Source organism: Chaetomium fimeti (genome assembly GCF_033439085.1).
Source record: "Chaetomium fimeti strain CBS 168.71 chromosome Unknown B0H64scaffold_3, whole genome shotgun sequence".
Taxonomy (NCBI): Eukaryota; Fungi; Ascomycota; class Sordariomycetes; order Sordariales; family Chaetomiaceae; genus Chaetomium; species Chaetomium fimeti.
This window is the reverse complement of record NW_026944331.1, coordinates 890,437-908,621: the sequence shown is the minus strand read 5'-3', so window position 1 is coordinate 908,621 and position 18,185 is coordinate 890,437. Positions and strand designations below refer to the sequence as shown.

General features: G+C 56.6%; 5 protein-coding genes across 5 annotated transcripts; 3 read left to right on the top strand and 2 right to left on the bottom strand.

The window, feature by feature from the left end:
• Positions 1–659: 659 nt before the first annotated feature.
• Positions 660–1,723, top strand: B0H64DRAFT_440348 (flavoprotein; the record flags this gene model as incomplete). Its single annotated transcript, XM_062806482.1, has 8 exons — positions 660–687; positions 750–773; positions 847–872; positions 946–1,059; positions 1,124–1,252; positions 1,316–1,326; positions 1,382–1,407; positions 1,653–1,723. The coding sequence occupies 8 exons, from the start codon at positions 660–662 to the stop codon at positions 1,721–1,723; spliced, it is 429 nt and encodes a 142-aa protein (XP_062660364.1).
• Positions 1,724–2,447: 724 nt separating this feature from the next.
• Positions 2,448–7,299, bottom strand: B0H64DRAFT_440347 (uncharacterized protein; the record flags this gene model as incomplete). Its single annotated transcript, XM_062806481.1, has 3 exons — positions 2,448–5,558; positions 5,622–5,674; positions 5,730–7,299. 3 exons carry the CDS (start codon positions 7,297–7,299, stop codon positions 2,448–2,450), a joined length of 4,734 nt encoding a protein of 1,577 aa, XP_062660363.1.
• A 2,077-nt stretch (positions 7,300–9,376) lies between these two features.
• Positions 9,377–12,474, top strand: B0H64DRAFT_111030 (Sec1-like protein). Its single transcript, XM_062797792.1, has 9 exons — positions 9,377–9,693; positions 9,765–9,904; positions 10,020–10,093; positions 10,146–10,531; positions 10,588–10,601; positions 10,674–10,913; positions 10,969–11,119; positions 11,191–11,632; positions 11,690–12,474. Exons 1-9 carry the CDS (start codon positions 9,654–9,656, stop codon positions 12,348–12,350), a joined length of 2,148 nt encoding a protein of 715 aa, XP_062660362.1. The 5' UTR covers positions 9,377–9,653; the 3' UTR covers positions 12,351–12,474.
• Positions 12,475–13,236: 762 nt separating this feature from the next.
• On the bottom strand, positions 13,237–14,478 carry B0H64DRAFT_111138 (uncharacterized protein). The gene has a single exon (XM_062797793.1). The coding sequence runs from the start codon at positions 14,162–14,164 to the stop codon at positions 13,517–13,519; it is 648 nt and encodes a 215-aa protein (XP_062660361.1). The 5' UTR covers positions 14,165–14,478; the 3' UTR covers positions 13,237–13,516.
• On the top strand, positions 14,479–17,772 carry B0H64DRAFT_111139 (chitin synthase I). Its single transcript, XM_062797794.1, has 4 exons — positions 14,479–14,947; positions 15,008–16,016; positions 16,067–16,811; positions 16,879–17,772. Exons 1-4 carry the CDS (start codon positions 14,792–14,794, stop codon positions 17,597–17,599), a joined length of 2,631 nt encoding a protein of 876 aa, XP_062660360.1. The 5' UTR covers positions 14,479–14,791; the 3' UTR covers positions 17,600–17,772.
• Positions 17,773–18,185: the final 413 nt, after the last annotated feature.

The following is an 18,185-nucleotide window of genomic DNA, read 5'->3' as shown; positions in this document are numbered from 1 at the left end:
ATAGTGGTCTCCAGGAGCGAAGAAAGGAATCCCCCCATACCATTTATTTCTCTATTTTTCCATCACTCATAGTCAACTCAACCACCAGGCCGCCACCCATTATGCTGCAATCTGTCGGAAGTGAGCACGACAATCATTATGAGTCTAGTCACTCCAATTCTATCGAGGCTTTAGTGGCAGCCCGGAACGATGGGAAGAAACACCTGCTTCTCGCGTACGCTCCCAGCTCCTCGCTCCTCCCTGTGTGATGATCCTTCGCATGCATGCAACTCACCAAACACTCTCATGCACAGGGCGTCGGGTTCCGTAGCAACCATCAAGAGCAAGCTTGAACCTGCTAATTATTCCTACACATATATATCCCTCTCCTAACTCGTCGGCACAGTCCCCGTCATCGTCGCAACCCTTGCCGAGCACCATCCCACCCTCTCCATCCGCATCGTCCTGACCGAGTCGGCCACCCATTTCCTAGGTGGGCAGAGTGACGAGCAGCCCACTGTGGCCTCGCTGTTGCACTTGCCCAATGTCGACGCCGTCTACCGGGACCGTGACGAATGGGGGCCCCAGCCGTGGCGTCGGGGGGCTAGTATCCTGCATATTGAGTCTGGTTCCTGTCCCTCCTCCAGAGCCTATGCTAGTGGTGAATACAGACTGACCACATGGCGCCCCCTATTAGGTTAAGGAGATGTATGTGGTAGTCCCTAAAATAGAGGGAGTGCTTTGATGGTTGCTGATGAACATCTGGGTAGGGGCCGACATGCTGGTGGTGGCACGTAAGTTAGCCGGATAGAAGTTCCTCAAGCGCTCTTTCGATGTAGCGGCGAAGGTCGACTGACGAGTAAACAGCACTCAGCGCAAATACTCTAGCCAAGGTCCGTACTAAACCATACCGCAGACGTAGTCGTCTACAAAAGCCTCACCTACTGACCGACTTGACTCCTACAGGTAGTCCACGGCATGTCCGACAACCTCCTTACTTCCGTCATCCGCGCCTGGGACACCGACAGCAGCATCGATATGAAGAAGAAGGTCATCCTCGTCGCGCCAGCCATGAACTCGGTATATACAACCTCTAACCATCCTCGGGATCACGGGGGTGCATGTCACTTACTTCCTGCACCAGGCCATGTGGAGAAACCCCGTCACGGAAAAGCAGATTCGAGTGCTCACGGACGACTGGGGCGTCAAGGAGGAGGTAACGGGCCCCGCCGGGGAAGCACGCTCGATTATCGGCTGGTTCAAGGTTATCACGGTGAGCATTCCTCCCTGGCCGCGATCCCCCAGCGCTCACAGAGCTAACTAATTCCCAATCTAGCCCATCAGCAAGTACGTCTCCCCGACCTGACAAGACAAATACCTCATCTAACTCCCAACTCAACAGAACACTCGCCTGCGGCGACACCGGAGGTACGTCGCTTACCCCCCAAACCACACCACTCCCCAGCTCAGCTCCCCAACCACTCTGCTAACCACCCCTCACTGCAGACGGTAGGCCAACCCCCCCCCCCCCCTTTTTTGTTTTGACTGGACTCCTGCGACCGCCAGGCCAGACCAGTGCTCACTCTTCTTCCTTGGTCCACTGATGACAGATCAATCCTTCTACTCTTCCGCCGGAGAGGAATCGACCCATGGCGCTGACCCTCTCTACGTAGGGGCCATGGCATCAGTCCCGTCCATTTGCGAGGCTATCGAGAGGGATTTGCAGCTCAACGCCGAGGGCTGAGTGCGTTACTTGGGTGGTTGGTGGGGGTTAGTAGCTATGGGGGACGGGACTGTCAAGATTGGACGCACTGGGGACTACGAAGATGTACTATCGGTATGCTAACTGGGGTCACTACCTGTTAAACACTCTTATTGGTAATTGTGTCCCAATAGCATCGACATCGACATCGGCATAGGCACTCGGGGTTTTAGTACTCGGCACTTATGGCCAGTGAATTGGGCTAAGTTATAACATGGTAATTTTACAGTACAGATGACCTCCCGCGGTCACCGGAGTGTTCCCAACCCTCCCCCCGTACGCCACGGCAATGATGTTCTCTTCCCATCCTGAAACGGAAAGTAGAAGAGGAAGAACTCCATAAATGCCCACGGCTTGTTGCCGTGCAAGTAATGACTAAAAATAAATATGATATCGGTTGGTGTGGTGTAGTGTGAGCAAAGTGGATAGATCCGACAAGTCCAGAGCAGGCCATCCCCCCCCTCTCAAACCATGCTGGCTGTGACGGACGGTGCAATGGATGCATGTATAAAAAACCGCAACTAGAAAATAAAAAGAAGACGAGAAACGAGGACGAAGAGGCGCCGAAACCGCTCCCATACGCCACCAAATGCTAGGTTTACCAACCCGCCCATGACCCGCTCAGTAACGAGAAACAAATCTAGGTGAGAAAGAAAAGAAAAAGAATGTTTCAACCCAAGCTGAACCCAACCGCCAACCCAGTTAGTTAGTCATGGCGGAAAGTGCACTTATCCCCCTTGGCACACTGGCCCTTGGCCCAGAACGCACACGCCTTGGTGCCGATCAGGTTGCGGTTGATGCCGCGGAGGTGCTCGGGGATGTTATCGTTCTTGCCACCCCCGCCGGCGCCGCCGGTGTTGCGGCCCTTGCCGCCACGCTGGTAGTCGCGGTCGCGGTCGCCGCGTTCACGGTCACGGCCGTAGCCGTCCCGCTCCCGCTCCCAGTCACGGTCCTGTCCACCACCACCACCACCACCACCACTGCCGCTACCGCCGTACGCCTGCCCGTAGGTCTCGCGCTCCTGGTGGGATTGGTTGTAGCCTTGGCCGTAGCCCTGGGCAGCCTGGGCGTAGTACTGCTGGTAGGCGTTCTGGGCGGGTTGCGCTTGCGCCTGGCCCTGGTTCTGACTGGTCGCCATCTTGACCATGTCTAGTAGGTACTGGGTGTTCTGCGCGTCGGCCGATGCCGGGGCCGCGGCCTGGCCTTGGTTACCAGCGGCGAGGGCCATGAGTGCGGCCTGGATTTGGTTGTTCTGGTCCGGGGTAGGCTGCGACTGAGGCTGGGCGGCCGGTTGTTGGACACCGAGGGCTGCAAGGATGCTCGCATACTGGTTGTTCGGGTCGGTAGGCTGCTGCTGAGCGGCCTGTGGAGCTTGAGTGTACTGGTTCTGCTGCTGGCCGTACCAGCCTTGCTGCTGCTGCTGTTGCTGAGCAGCATAATACTGAGCCCAGGCGGCCGAGTAATCGGGTGCAGCAGCCTGAGCACCCTCTGCTGTGGTGGTAACAGGTTGGGGAGCGTTTTGCTGCGTGGGCTCGGGGGCAGGCGTGATCTGAGCGGGCTTTTCCGCCTGGTTCGCTTTCAGAGACGCGCCAATTGCCTGAAGATTTGCGAGCACGCCCTGGAGCTTAGGATCCTTCGCTAACTCTTCCTCCGTCATCTTGCGGGGCATTAATCGATTATGCGGATCCGGGTCCTGCCAGTTCTTGGCCCGATCCGACGAGAGAAGCTCGTAAGTCTGCTGATCACGGCGGGCGACCGCAGTGGGCTCATACCACATCCGGGGGTCCTTGACAGCGGCTTGGGCAACGGGCTGATGAGGGCGAACCTCGGGTTGGCGAGAAGCCTGCCCGTTGTACGAGTCAGCGATCGAGTTGATAGACTTGAGCGTCTTGGTGAAATCGGCATAGTCCGGACGGGCTTTGGTATCGAGACGGTCCTTGGCTGCGCGAGAGGCATGATAAGGGCCCCATCTGTTGCACTCCCGACTGCGCTGCATCATCTCCTCGTACTCGGGGGTCTCGGGCGACAAGTGCGCCTCGTGGACCGTGCTGCTCCCGGAAAGCGACGGCTCGTAGGGGGGCGATCTCGGGCTGGGCGGTATGTCGGCGCGGTTGTGATAAATGACCATCAACTCCTTCGACTCCCGCTCCCTGGTGAGCTTCTGCTCCTCGGTCTCGAAAGTCATGAGCCCGCCGCAGGTGATGTAGGTCTTTTCCCTCTTCTCTTGGGGGATGGTGGCGGCGAAGTTCACCACGGTCGGCTCCTCCCACTCTCGGTCGTTAACCTCTAGGGCTTTGATGCCCTGGCCGCCGTGGAGGCGCTTCATCATTTGAGACTCTTCGCTATTCTTGTCGCGGCCGTCGGTCCTGACGTTGCGCGCCATGCCGCTCTCGATCTCCTCGGGGTGGCGCGTGAACTCACGAATCTCGACCAGCGCGTCGCCGCTCTTAAAGGCGACTCGAAGGCTCCGGCGCCTCTCTTTGTGAAGACGACGTTCACGCTCCGCGGGTGTCTCGTTCGGGTCGGGAGCGTTCACCTTTTTCTTGTCGGCTATGGGCGTCTTGATTTTCTTCTCTTCGACGATTTCCTTCATCAAGGAAGAGAAGATCGACTTCGACGCGGGAGCCTGTTTGGCCGTGTCGGCAGCCTTGGGTTTGGCCAGCTTCGTGACGCCGGCTGCCGTCGGAGCTTTGAGTGTCGACTCTGCCTTGGCCAAACTCTTTTGTGCGTCGGCCTTCGCGGGTTCAGTCTTAGACACAGGCTTGGTTGCCGGGCGGACCTTTCCAGGAAGCAAAAGGCCGGATCGCGGTTTTGTCTGAGGAGCCGCGGGCCCAGAAGTCGTTGGCGCCGTGGTGGGCTTTGAGTTGACAGTTTTGCCGGCGGGGGCTGTTGGCGGCTTTGCGGCCGATGGGGTTGCTTTTACACCGCTGGCCGACGTATCTGTCGCAGGCTTCTTGGACGAGCGCACCTCGGCACCGGCAGGATCGTCTTCGCGAGGCCGTTTGGTCCCAGAAAGCACTTTTTGAGGTGCCTTCGAGGCGGCGGCCTTGCTGGCGTCGGAGCTGCCGGTCATCGTTTTTGATGACGGTGCGGATGAGAGTTTTCGAGAGTCGGTGGCTGAGGTGGCAGATTTTGAAATGGAAGAAGTGGCCGTCTTTTTCGGGTCGCTTCCCGGAGTCATCTGTTTTGAGAGCACCCGGGTTTGCGCAGAGGGAGCTTTCTTCCCACGAGCACCTGACTCCGCGCTAGGCGAGTCACTCTCGCTCTCACTTCCATCATCATCGTTCTGTCTGGCATTGTCATACACCTGAGCAATGAGTGCTTTCGCCTCATCGTCCCCCTCCTTGCCCAGCTTCTTTCTCAACTTATCCATCTGCAACATTTCCAACTGATCCGACGTCACCTTGGTGAGCCGCGTGTACAGACGGAGAATGACTTTGGCTAGGGATGAATTTGCTTCGCCCGCGTTGATAAGCCTCACAAGGACGTTGTTTAAGATGGCGACCATCTTGTTGCTGCCGCTCAGTTTCGCAAATAAATTACCGGGTTCGACCCGAAGACCCTCCTCGACGGCGCGCTCCAGTTGTTCTTTGGCTGTCCGCGCCTTGGGCTCGACCTGGCTACCCTTGGGCTTCTCAGCCGCCGCCTGCAGGGCAGACTTAAGATTCGCAGCCTTGGACTGGAGAAACGCGGCAAAGTCGGAACAGGCATCTCCAGCCACCTTCTGGTTGCGGAGGTGGGCTGGGTGAAAGCGCAGGTATTCAACCGCTTTTATGCCAGAGCAAAGCGGCTCGGCGGGGGGGTCAACGCGCTGCGGCTTAAAGGAGACCACTGTTAGCGAAGCTCTAGACGGTGCGATCACGTCAGGGTCACAACGTACCTCCTTGCCCAACCGATCTTTCAGTCCCTTCTTAAACCAATCGACTGGAATTTCTAGGCGAAGGCGTTAGCAAGTCCACTCCGTTCACGTCAGTAGCACGACACTTACCGGTCTTCCCCCGCTTCATTTCGATGTCAAGACGGATATCAGCCTGCTGGCGATCCAAGTCATTCGTCGCCTTCTGATATGTGCTGGCGTGGTTCCCAAGACTCTCTGCTGGGGTCCAAGCCCGCCACATCTTGGAGAACAACGGATCCTGACCGCCCTTCGTCGAGAGGGTCACATATCGCTTCGTCGGCGTCCCCTTTTGAAGCTTCACTGGTGCGGAGCCGACCACAAGATTTGGCACACCTACCCATCTCGCACCTGGCCGACCTCGAGCTGCTGAGAGAAGGCTGGCATCCTGGTAGTTGATGCTACATACGGGGCTGGGTACATTCTGGGCTTGATCCTGGACCGGCGGAAGAGAGGGATTGGCAGTTACTGGGCCGGATACCTTGGCTCTTTTCGCAACAACTGGGGTGACCTGCGCTTCTCCGGTGGCGCCGCGCTTCACACCTGCGGCGGAATTGCCCTCAGGTATTTGCGGTTGCTGGGCCGGCGGAGGTTTGCTGAGCGGTTGTTGAGGGAAAACATGCTGTCCAGCAGCGCCGGGTTGGGCAGCAGGGTGCAGGGCGGGCCGTTGGCCCGGTTGTTGAACGGGCTTCTGAATCGGCTTCTGAGCTGACTGTTGCTGAACTGGTTGCTGCTGAGCCGGTTGCTGAAGGGGCCTCTGAGCTGGTTGTTTTGTTGGTTGCTGTTGAGGCATTCCCTGCTGGGGAATTTGTTGCTGGGGAATTTGCTGCTGGGGAATTTGCTGCTGGGGAATTTGCTGCTGAAACTGTTGAGGCAGTTGCTGGGGTGTGGCCTTCCGTGAAGGAGGCTGCGCGGGGGCAGGTTGTTGCGGCTGTCCGTTCAGCTGTGCCGCGAACTGCGGGTGAACCTGTCGAGAATTCACGGGAGTCTGTTGGCGCGTCTCCGTTTGATACCCCGGGACCGTTGGCGCGCTCACGCCTTGGCCAGAAAAGAAGGGGGATGGTGAGGGATTAGAGACCGGGGCAGAGACGTTAGATGACTGGGCGGCACTGAGAGGATTGTCGAACTGAGGACCCGATCCATACCCAGTAGGCACTTGGTCTTGCCACTGAGGAATTGGGCCTTGGTGATAGCTGTTCGGCGCCGGCCCTGGTGGGGTGGCCACACCCCGATTGAAGTTGTGGTGGGGATTTACCTGCTGGTTGGCATTGCCGTGAAGCTGGGATGGGAACTCATTGCCTTGCTGGATATCAAGGGCGAAGCGGCTGTCGATTGTCTGATTGGCATCAGCTGGATGACGCTGCTCCGCGTAGTAGCCTTGAGGCAGCGAGGTGTCTTGAGCGAATGGTGCAGCTGTGGTTTGAGGGTGGTCCGGCCAGACATCGCCCTGGCCATAGTATTCGAAGGGACGATACAAACCACCCTGATTGTCAGCTCCGGACAACTGGGGGTTAATAGCACCGCCGTCGAGGAAGTCCGGGTTTGGGTAGTTGCTCTCGGCACCGGTGCCCTGGTCGAACGCGCTGAACTGGTGGTCCCACGCTTCGCCGGCAAAGCTATTCGGATCCCAGGCACCGATGCCATGACCATGGCTTTGATCCATGGCTCAACACCTGAGTGTGAAAGGGGTATTCACTTCTGATCTAAAGGCCGTCAATTACTGATAACTGCATGCACTCCGCTCAATACATACGTGAAGCTTAGCGTGTGCAAGAAACGGGTTGTTTCGGTTAGAAAAGTGGGCGATCGGTTAAGGTCGGGATTTGTAATTAACCGGAGGAGTCCTCTGGCGCTTGGGCACAGGTTGTGAGATTTCGTAAGTGGGGCGGGATGCGGCAGTGTGCCAAATTCGGCTAGTGTAGCAGCTGATCAAAGGTTAGCCAGAGAAATCCACCAAATCGCTGACAGCAGCGCAACGCAAACGCAAGCAGCAAGACACAGCCATTTCCAGACAGCCCGCGACCCAACCAGGGAGAGCAACCAGCAGCAGGACGGACAGCAGGCGGCGGAGTGAGAGCGAGCGGCAACATGGCCCCAACAGGGCCTGAGAGCGGGTTTGTCGATTGAAATTCGCCGTTGAAAGTAATTCCGTCCTTATTTCGACCTCGATTTAAGCTGGGGCTCAATCGAAAAAAGGGGTCCTGGGCTTGGGTGTGGTCGTTATGGCGCCATGGTCCTCGCCAGTGGTGGGTGTCTGAAGCCCGAGATGTGATCTGCGTCCGCCCGCCAAGACCACCCACCATGACTGAGCAGAGAAAACCCTTGGGAGATGAATGCATTTAGACAACACCCCGACGCTTTGTTGCGCTCCTCCTCAATTCGGTTGCCAATTTCAATCAGTTCCGGCAAGATTGAAGCCATTTTCGATGGAAAAGTTGAAAGATGAATGGTCCTTGGGTGGTTGGTGGTGGTCGTTCTGTCTGCGAGGGTCCCCGAGGTTTGCCAGAACCGCCATCCATTGGAAGTCCATTCAGGGACTTGGTGTCGCGCACGTCGCCCCGCAGCTCCCGCCACCAAGTGCGGCACTGCCCTGCGCTGCAGTTACCAACGCCTGCGACAGATTGCGTCTTTGGGAACAATTAACCATCTCAAAAGGATGAGGTTGATTTCGATGGGCGGATGGCTGCTTTGGCATTTGGGGTATTATTGCCAGTGGCTGCAGATGGAGGTGGCCCCCTCTCCTCCATTTGGAGCTGTGGTGGCCGTTTTGGCCGTTTCAGGCTGCTCTCACTTGGCTGTTTGTCTGCTGGCTGTGCTGCTCTCCCCATGCTGGCCGGCTGCACTTCTCTCCTCGTGACAGGATCTCAAGTGTTACGTGCAGCTGATGGCGACTTTGCCCGGCTGGACACCCCCAGCCAGGTTCCGCTGCCGCTCTCCCAGCCCTTCGGCACGCAGATGAATGCTGCGGCTCCCAGGTTGTTCGACCGAACACGCATTTTATAGGAGGATAAGAACACACAAAACGCTGTCAGGAATTTTAGATGGGGACGGATGTTTCATGCATACCCTTTGATTGTGCCCGCGTCCGGCCACACAGTCTCGTTCGCCGCGTGTTGTGACGCCAGGTCAGGGCCAGCGGCCCTCGAAGGCGACAAGGTGCTCACGGATTCCTTACAACATCTCCCGTGTATATCTAGACACGGCGTTTGGATGGGTAAATTGACCAGAGAACAGGGAGGCGCGGGTGCGCAGAGAAGGATTAGGCTGAGCGAGACCTGGGCAAGTCAAACTGTGTTCAGCGCCCGTCGCGGGTCAAACTGCCTATACACTGGCTCGAATGATGAGCAATCAAGGGGAATACCGCCGCTGAGAGTGTTAAGCTCAGTGAGGCGGTCTGGGTGATGATTCGGGAAAGGCGCGTTGAGGAAAGGGTTGGGATGGAAACAGTGCCACCAGAGGTCTGTTGTTGAAGGAGAAAAGTTGGCGCCTGGATGTGCGGGCCAGCCGCGGCAGTTCATTAAAGGGCTGGGCTGGCTGCTGCTGTTGCTGCTTGTTCGGGGGGCTTGGGCGTGGTCCGTGCAGGTGGCGAAGGCCCATTGTCACCTGCCAATAGCAGGCTCCAACACTCGGCGCTAAGCCTTAAACAGTGCTGTGGTGGTGGTCTCAGCGGTACGTACCTCCCACGATGGACACCTTTGCGTCCATGGAATTCATGTGGGGGAGCTTCCAGGTTTGGCCAAACTCTCAGGACGAGACGGAACATTTAGCAACGAAGGGGCGCATTATCCCATTTCCACCAAGAGAGTGACAACACATCGTATTTACGCTCTCTCTCTCTCCTTAACTGAGAAAGCGAGAAGCCAATGCCCAGCGACCGCGTCTAAACGGGAACCGCACCTCCAAAGCTTGCGCGTCGAGGACGACCAACAGCAGCTCCCGAGAGCAAGAACAGCCAACGGTTTTTATTGTTGTTGTTGTTCTTGTTGTTGTCGCTGCTGCTGCTGCTGAAGGCCAACCATGGCGGCGCGGGGGAATTCTCTGCGCGACAAGCAGATTGGTATGCGCCGCTAACTATCTCCTTGGCCGTCGCGTCGTTTGCCCTTCCACTAACTAGGCCCACGTCTGTAGTTTCTATCAAGAAGATCCTCAACCTGAACGACTCTGTCGAACCAAGCGAGAACGACGACACCCCTTCCAATGGCTTATCGGCGCCCTCCGCGCCCATATCGAAGGATGGGACTCCCGTCTGGAAGCTTCTTGTATTCGATGTGAGCAACCCCGCCGGCATCGGTGCGACTCCGTTACGGACTCTCAACCACGCGGTCCATATTTGGGGAACGAAGCGTCGATTGGCAGGCCCTGGGCTGACTTGGTTCCGGATAGGATCTTGGTCGCGATGTGATTAGCCCGGTGCTCCAGGTGTCAGACCTTAGGTCGATGGGTGTCACCATGCACATGTGAGCTCACTACCTTTGCTCCTTTCGAGGGGCATATTGCTGACCGTCAAAGGCACATTGGTTCCCAAAGAGCTGCCATCCCCGATGTCCCAGCGATATACCTGGTCGAGCCAACCCCCGCGAACCTACAAGCGATTACGAACGATCTCCAGAAAGGGCTTTACAGCGCAGCCCATCTCAACTTCCTCTCCTCGATACCCCGACCCCTGCTGGAGGACTTTGCGGCGCAAACAGCCACCGCAGGCACCTCGGAACAAATCGCACAAGTTTACGACCAATACCTCAACTTCATCGTCACTGAGCCCGATCTGTTTAGTCTTGGGATGCAGAAGGAGCATACCTACTGGGCATTGAATAGCGCAAAGACAAAAGATGAGGAGCTGGACCGAGTCGTAGACCGGATCGTCAGTGGGCTGTTCAGCGTTGTGGTGACCTCCGGTATGTTCTTGACCTCCATTACATAGGGTATTTTAACAAGGCTAACGGCGTGGTAGGAGTGATACCCATTGTATGTGTGTTCAATGCCATGGGCAAAAACCCCTCTATCCCCATATGATTTGCGCTAACCGCCGTCCGCTAGATTCGCTGCCCGAGAGGTGCTGCGGCCGAGATGATCGCAACCAAACTTGACCGAAAGCTTCGCGACCACGTCCTCAACTCCAAGGACAATCTCTTTTCTTCACAGGCACGGTCCGCCCCTTCGGCCGGCGGGACCCCCACATCAAGACCTGTACTCGTAATCCTTGACCGCAACGTTGATCTGATACCCATGCTTTCTCATTCCTGGACATACCAGAGCCTTTGTTTTGACATTTTCAAGGTGAGCCCCGCTCCGCTCTGGGATAGAGAATCATTGTTGCTGATCTTGACCACAGTCGGAGTTGAACCGCATCACTATCGAGACCCCTATCGATTCCAGCAACCCAGCGAAAGGGACCTCGAAGAAAACATATGACCTCGTCGCCAATGACTTCTTCTGGGCCAAAAACGCGTGCTTGCCATTCCCCCAGGTCGCCGAAGATATCGGTAAGAGGAGCTTGGGTTGGCTGGCGACAGCCACATGATCACCCACTTTACGGTGCTGACACCATGAACAGATGCCGAACTCACCAAGTACAAGGAGGAGGCGGAGGCGATTACAAAGAAGACGGGCGTCAGCGATTTCGACGATCTCCAAAATGACACGAGCGCCAGCGCGCAGCATCTGAAGGCGGCCATTACTCTCCTCCCAGAACTCCGTGAACGGAAGGCAACACTTGATATGCACATGAACATTCTTGCGGCCGTCTTGGGAGAAATTCAGAACCGCCAGCTAGACAACTACTTCCAGCTAGAGGAGACCGTCATGAAGCAGACCAAGGCGCAGATGCTCGAGCTGATCAAGACGGAGGACAAGGGCCAGCCGGGGGACAAGCTACGTCTATTTGTCATCTGGTTCCTCAGCACGGAACAGGATGTTTCGCGGCAAGAATGGTCACAGTTCGAGGAGGCACTGGAGGCAGCCGGGTGCGACAAGACAAGCCTAGCGTATATCCGACAGTGAGTACCCCCGCGTCAATCCGGATGGCTAGGTAGATACTAATCATCGCTTTCTAGGGTCCGAGCAACGACCAAAATGACACAACTCACCACCGTCACCAGCCAAGCGTCAGCAAATCAGCAACAATCCGGGTCCTCGGATCTCTTCAACCGCTTCTCGGCCATCTCGACCCGCCTGACAGACCGACTCAAGGAGACGGGTGTCCCGACAAATGCGCTGACATCCAACGTCGCCTCACTCCTCGGCGGGATCAAGAACTTCCTACCCGCGGACAAGGACCTCACCGTGACCAAGATTACGGAATCGATCATGGACCCCTCAGGGGCAAGTTCGTCAGCGATAGCCAAGACGGAAAACTATCTCTACTTCGACCCTCGCAGCGCGAACGCGCGCGGGACGATGCCTCAGCCGTCGGCGCTGCGGGCGGGGGCGGGCGGTGGTACAGCGCCGGGGGGTCTTCCCGGTTCGGTTCTTGGCGCGCAAACGGCCGGGACCGGGGCCAGCTTCGGCCAACGGAGACAGGGGTTCTCGGAGGCCATGGTATTTATGGTCGGAGGCGGGTCTATGGATGAATATGGAAACCTGCAGGAATGGGCGGCCCGCACGGCGGCAGGGGACCGGGTAACGAGGAGGGTCATTTACGGCGCCAGCGAGCTGGTGAATGCGGGCCAATTTATCAGCGAGGAGCTCGATAAGCTTGGCAGGGAGATGTCTTGATAGACCCCGACGTTTTCGGCAGGGGACAAATGCAGAGAAGTCAACTGGTTCTGTTCCGGCATCTGTGACTATTGATCGTTGTCTTGGCCGCTGCGCAAGGACCCAGTGAGACCAGAAGAATTTGGGACGACAGTAGTGTTGAAACGAGGCGATCTGCGATCCGGTTGTCTGTGACTGCAGCCAAGCCAAAGCCACACTAAAGTTCGTGAACCAGTTAGCTCGATGGCTTGCATGTGCATGGTGGTGCATGGCGCCCGAACTCAACTACCCAGTTGTTAGAAATCAAGCTTCCTTGTTGAGGACATATTTCAAGTTGATGCCATTCTGGGTGGATAGGCCCTGGCCGCCTCCTGACGCAAGCACGCACGCAAGTCAGAGGATGGAGATCGATCGGGGAGGCGGGGACCGTCCGATATGGTTGAGGTGGCTGTGACAGCCCTGTGGCTTAACCACAATGGCGCGCTACTTTAAATAGTTTGCATCTCGATATCAACGAAGCTGACGAATGTGAGATAACGACGCCACCGTCATTCAGAATTACCTAGGTATGATTCCCGAGTCGAGCTCGGTCTCCTCACGGGCAATGAACTTACTTAATTGTAGGCTCGATAACATGCCCCCAGATCTTGCCCTGCGACCGTTGACGGCAATCGGCATCTTGATATCCCCCAAGACCCCTAAACATTTTAGAAGTACCTTGGCGTGCCCGGGATCTTGGGTGGAAGAGACAATGGCAGTGGGCCATGCGGCTTAGCGAGCCGTTTCCGTGGTTTCCAAGGCGCACCGCCTTGTGCTGGGCGAACATAGGTTTAATATTAGACAGTAATTATCAATAACTGACCGTCTTCCTCTGTTCCGTCAGCTGCCAGCCCGACTCCTTTGTGGCTTTGGGGTGGTTGTCAAATTGACGAATTCCCCCGCATTGCCGCATCTGAGAATCTGAGAAATTCAATATTTGTCGATCTTTGGTGGGCAGCAAAACACAAAGTTCGGACCCAAAAACCCCACAGCAACCGAACAGGCTTTTTGGCTCTGATACCGCCCCCCTGAAGGACACCCCCACACCCAATGAACAGTGCCGTAGGCCGTGCGACGTCACCACCTGCCCCAATCGAGCACTGAAACACCACGATCAACCTGCCATCTTCCCGGCAAGCACCGCCCCTTCATTCGCCGGGCCCCTCAGGATCCCTGCTTGCCGTCCATCGAGCTGCCGACTCCTGGTTGGAAAATCGACAGGCTGAAACCGCGACTTTTGTCCAGCTGTTCGACTCTCCTCGCCAGTCAACCCGTTGCGACAGCGCCAAAGCATAGCCCAGCGCTTGCAAACCAACCCCGAACCCGCCGCAAACCGACCGATCGAGAGACGGCCTAACAAAGCCCGGCGCATAGGGAGCGTTGTCTGCGGTGCAGTCCCGTGGTCGATACCTACGAAGAACGTTGCCCACATACCATACCATACCTCCATAACAAAGGAACAAATCCGAGCGAGACGCACAGAAGAAGGCCGCGCGCAAAAAGGAGGCGCCTCGAAACACAGCCAACCGATCAACGACTCCTCGGGTTGTCAGACTGCGGCCGCGCGGCTGCGACAAGGCAGAGAGAGCCAAGCAACGGCGGCGACTTTGATACATCCAACCCGCACCCACACCCACACCCACCACATCCACATCCACAACGACACTCTTACATTCCAACGCCGGGACAAACGGGCAGCTCCCTGGCATTTGACAGTCTGAGACACCATAAGCCGTCCGAATCGGGAATCTCTTCCTTCTTCGTTGGACAGAGCGCGGACATCCCCAACCGAGCATTTACAGGTTGTGTCTTTGCATTTTGCAGTTGGGCCGTTTGGCGCATTTCTTCGATAGATACCCAGCCCGTCGTCGTGTTTCAGTCAGTCGGCTCCGTGAGCACTAAGCAACCATGTCGTATAATCGATTAGGCAAGTGGACATCTCCTTTCATCCGATCCGACCTACATTTCCTTTCACGAGCGCCGAGTTTTGTTTGTGGGCCGGCTTCATCACGAGCCAGGCGACTTGCCGTTTCGGGTCGCTTTTCCCCCTTGAATCCGCGTTCCTCACACTCGTAACACACATTCTTTCAACCTCCCTACCTGCCCAAGAGGCCGTTTTTACTGGCGTCTTCGTTTCCTTCGTCCTCCGGCCTGCGGCCCAGACCATACCCATTCTTACAGAAGCTTTGCTTGTGCCGCAACTTTATTCCTTTTGCCTGGCGCAAAGGAGCAAGTGGACTATCCCATTCGGACTTCAAGTGTTGGTCTGAGACCGGCACGGATTTCTTGGCCCACCTTCACCACCTTTGGTCTGTCGCGCGTTGGCCCGCAACAGGAGGAATTCTGTTCCTGCCGGATTCCTGGGGAGCCATGAGCTAACCGTTTTCCGCCATGCAGACGACGACTATTACGAGAGTCACCCCATGGAGAACCGGGTGCACAGGACCCCTTCCCCGGGGCATCCACTTCAGCACGGCTACCATCTCGAGGACAACCCGTACGGCCACTCGCAATTGGATCTACCACCACAAGGCCCTGGGAGGTTCAGCCCTGGCGACGCATTACAGATGCAAACAGCAGTGAGTATAGTTTGTTCGGGGTAAGGTTACTATGTGACCTGAAGCTGATGAAGCGACCAGCAATCCGTAGACAACCTCGGGGGCTACTCGGTGAACCCCGAGGCGCATCATGATGCGTATTACAACCAACCATATGAGCCAAACCATGGCGCCCATCAACCGGGGTTCGACAACGCGACACCGTTCTATGAGGACGACAGCCGGCCGATGTTGACGCATAATGACTCTCAGGTTGGCGCAAGCGACCCTTACCACGACAACGCCCAGAAGCCGAAGGCGAACGCCGGCGGGATCAAGAGATGGAAGACGGTAAAGCAGGTGCTGTTGTACCGCGGAAACTTGGTGCTCGACTGTCCGATCCCCCCAAAACTGCTAAACCAACTGCCCCACGGCGAGCGCGACGAGTTCACCCACATGCGCTACACGGCCGCGACATGCGATCCCTCCGAGTTCTACGAGGAGAACTTCACCCTCCGGCAAAAGCTCTTCAGCAAGCCCCGCCACACAGAACTGTTCATCGTCGTGACCATGTACAACGAAGACGAGATTTTGTTTGCGCGCACCATGATCGGCGTGCTCAAGAACGTCGAGTACATGTGCAAGCGGGCCGAGAGCAAGACGTGGGGCAAGGACGCCTGGAAGAAGATCGTCGTGTGCGTCGTCAGCGACGGTCGTGCCAAGATCAACCCCAGGACGAGAGCGCTGTTGGCTGGTATGGGTGTGTACCAGGAGGGTATCGGCAAGCAGCAGGTCAACAACAAGGACGTCACGGCCCATATTTACGAGTACACGTCTCAGGTCGGCATGGTCATCAAGAACGACGTCGTCCAGCTCATCCCCAAGCAGCAGCCCGTGCAGATGCTGTTCTGCTTGAAGGAGAAGAACCAGAAGAAGATCAACTCGCATCGTTGGTTCTTCCAGGCCTTTGGCCGCGTTCTGGACCCCAACATTTGCGTGCTGATCGACGCCGGTACCAAGCCCGGTGGCAGCTCGATTTACCACCTGTGGAAGGCCTTCGACCTCGAGCCCATGTGCGCTGGTGCCTGTGGTGAAATCAAGGCTATGTTGGGTACGTTACGTTATCCTCGACTCTAAAAGAATATCGCTAATCAAGTACAGGCACGGGCGGCAAGAACCTGCTCAACCCGCTGGTTGCGACGCAAAATTTCGAGTATAAGATGAGTAACATCCTGGACAAGCCCCTGGAGTCGGCATTCGGCTTCATCTCCGTTTTGCCCGGTGCCTTCTCCGCCTACCGCTATGTCGCCCTCCAGAACGACAAGAACGGTCAAGGTCCGTTGGAGAAGTACTTCGCCGGTGAGAAGATGCACGGCGCCAACGCAGGCATCTTCACGGCCAACATGTACCTCGCCGAGGATCGTATCCTCTGCTTCGAGCTCGTCACCAAGCGCAACTGCCACTGGATCCTGCAGTACGTCAAGTCGGCCACGGGCGAGACCGATGTGCCGGACACGGCGACCGAGCTGATTCTCCAGCGCCGTCGCTGGCTGAACGGTTCCTTCTTCGCCGCCATCTACGCCATCGTCCACTTCCATCAGTTCTTCCGGTCCGACCACTCCTTCTTCCGCAAGATTGCCTTCTTCATCGAGTTCGTCTTCAACACAATCAACATGGTCTTCGCCTGGTTTGCTATCGGTAACTTCTTCCTCGTATTCAAAATCCTGACAACAAGCCTGGGCGACGAAAACCTGCTGGGCGACGTCGGGCGAATTCTTAGTGTGGTGTTCACTTGGCTGTACGGCGTATCTCTGATGACCTGCTTCGTCTTGTCGATGGGCAACCGGCCAGCTGGGTCAGGCCCATACTACATGGCCATGGTTGTTTTCTGGGCAATTCTTTTCATGTAAGTTTCCCAGGGCAAAACCTCACCCGACTTCGACAGCAGTGCGCTAACAGATTTCCCCCTTCAGCTACCTCATGTTCGCTGCCATTTACATCGCCGTCACCGCCATCATCACGGACCTCAACACCAACGGCTTCAGCATCGACTCGCTCTTCAAAAACAAGGTCTTCTACACGCTCATCGTCTCCGTCATGTCGACCTACGGCATCTGGCTGATCGCGTCCCTGCTCATGTTCGACCCCTGGCACATGTTCACCTCGCTCATCCAGTACATGCTCCTCTCGCCGACCTACACCAACGTGCTCAACGTGTACGCCTTCTGCAACACGCACGACATCTCGTGGGGCACCAAGGGCGACGACAAGCCGGACGCGCTCCCCTCGGTCAACACCAAGGACGGGCAGGGCAAGACGGACCTGCCGGACGAGGGCGACCTGAACGCGCAGTACGAGCGCGAGCTCGGCGTCTTCGCCCGCAAGCCCGTCAAGGAGTCCAAGCCGCTCACCCCGAGCCAGCTCGACGAGAAGCAGATGGACTACTACCGCGGCGTCCGCACCGTCGTCGTCCTGCTGTGGATGATCATGAACTTCGCCCTCGCCGCCGTCGTGCTCTCGACGGCTGGCGTCGACAAGATCGTCCCCGACAACGGCCAGACCGAGGAGGAGATCAAGAGCGACCGCGCGAATATCTACCTGAGTGTTGTGCTTTGGTCGGTTGCCGGTCTGTCGGCGTTCAAGTTCTTGGGGGCCGTCTGGTTCTTGGTGGTGAGGATGTTTAGGGGTGTTTAGATGAGGACGGATGGGGGAGGGTTATGAGCTTTATTTATACCTTGGCATCTGGGCATCGCCCGGTCCGAATCTGGTCTGCTGGCCTGGCTGGGTTGGGGCCTTGGGTTCTCGCTTCTGCTCTGCTGGGCTATCATGGATTCCTCTTCTAACAACCGGCCGGTGAAGACGGGGTTGTGCTCGGATATTTATGATTCATGTTTTACTTTTCGGTCGTGTTGGTTCTGGTTTTTACTTTTCTGCCGCTGTTCTTTCCCGCTCCCGATGATGTCGCATGTTTTTGACGGGATCTTGCGGGCAGAGGTGTTTTGTTGTGGAGATTCCCCGTAGGTGTGCCTACCTACCTATTCACATAGAGAGACGTGTGTGTGTGGTGAGTGTGTCGAGTACATCTGGATGTAAAGAATAATATACCCCTTGATCATGCGCTGCGTTGCGGAGTTGGGGACTTGGTGAATATGGGGGAATGAGCAGTGCATAGGCTTTAGAGTGTTGATGATTTGTGGTCTGCGGAAATGGAATCTGTTCATGTTGGCTTACAATGGAGGTGATGATGGGTAGAAATGGTTTAGGTATTTTCGGATTGGGA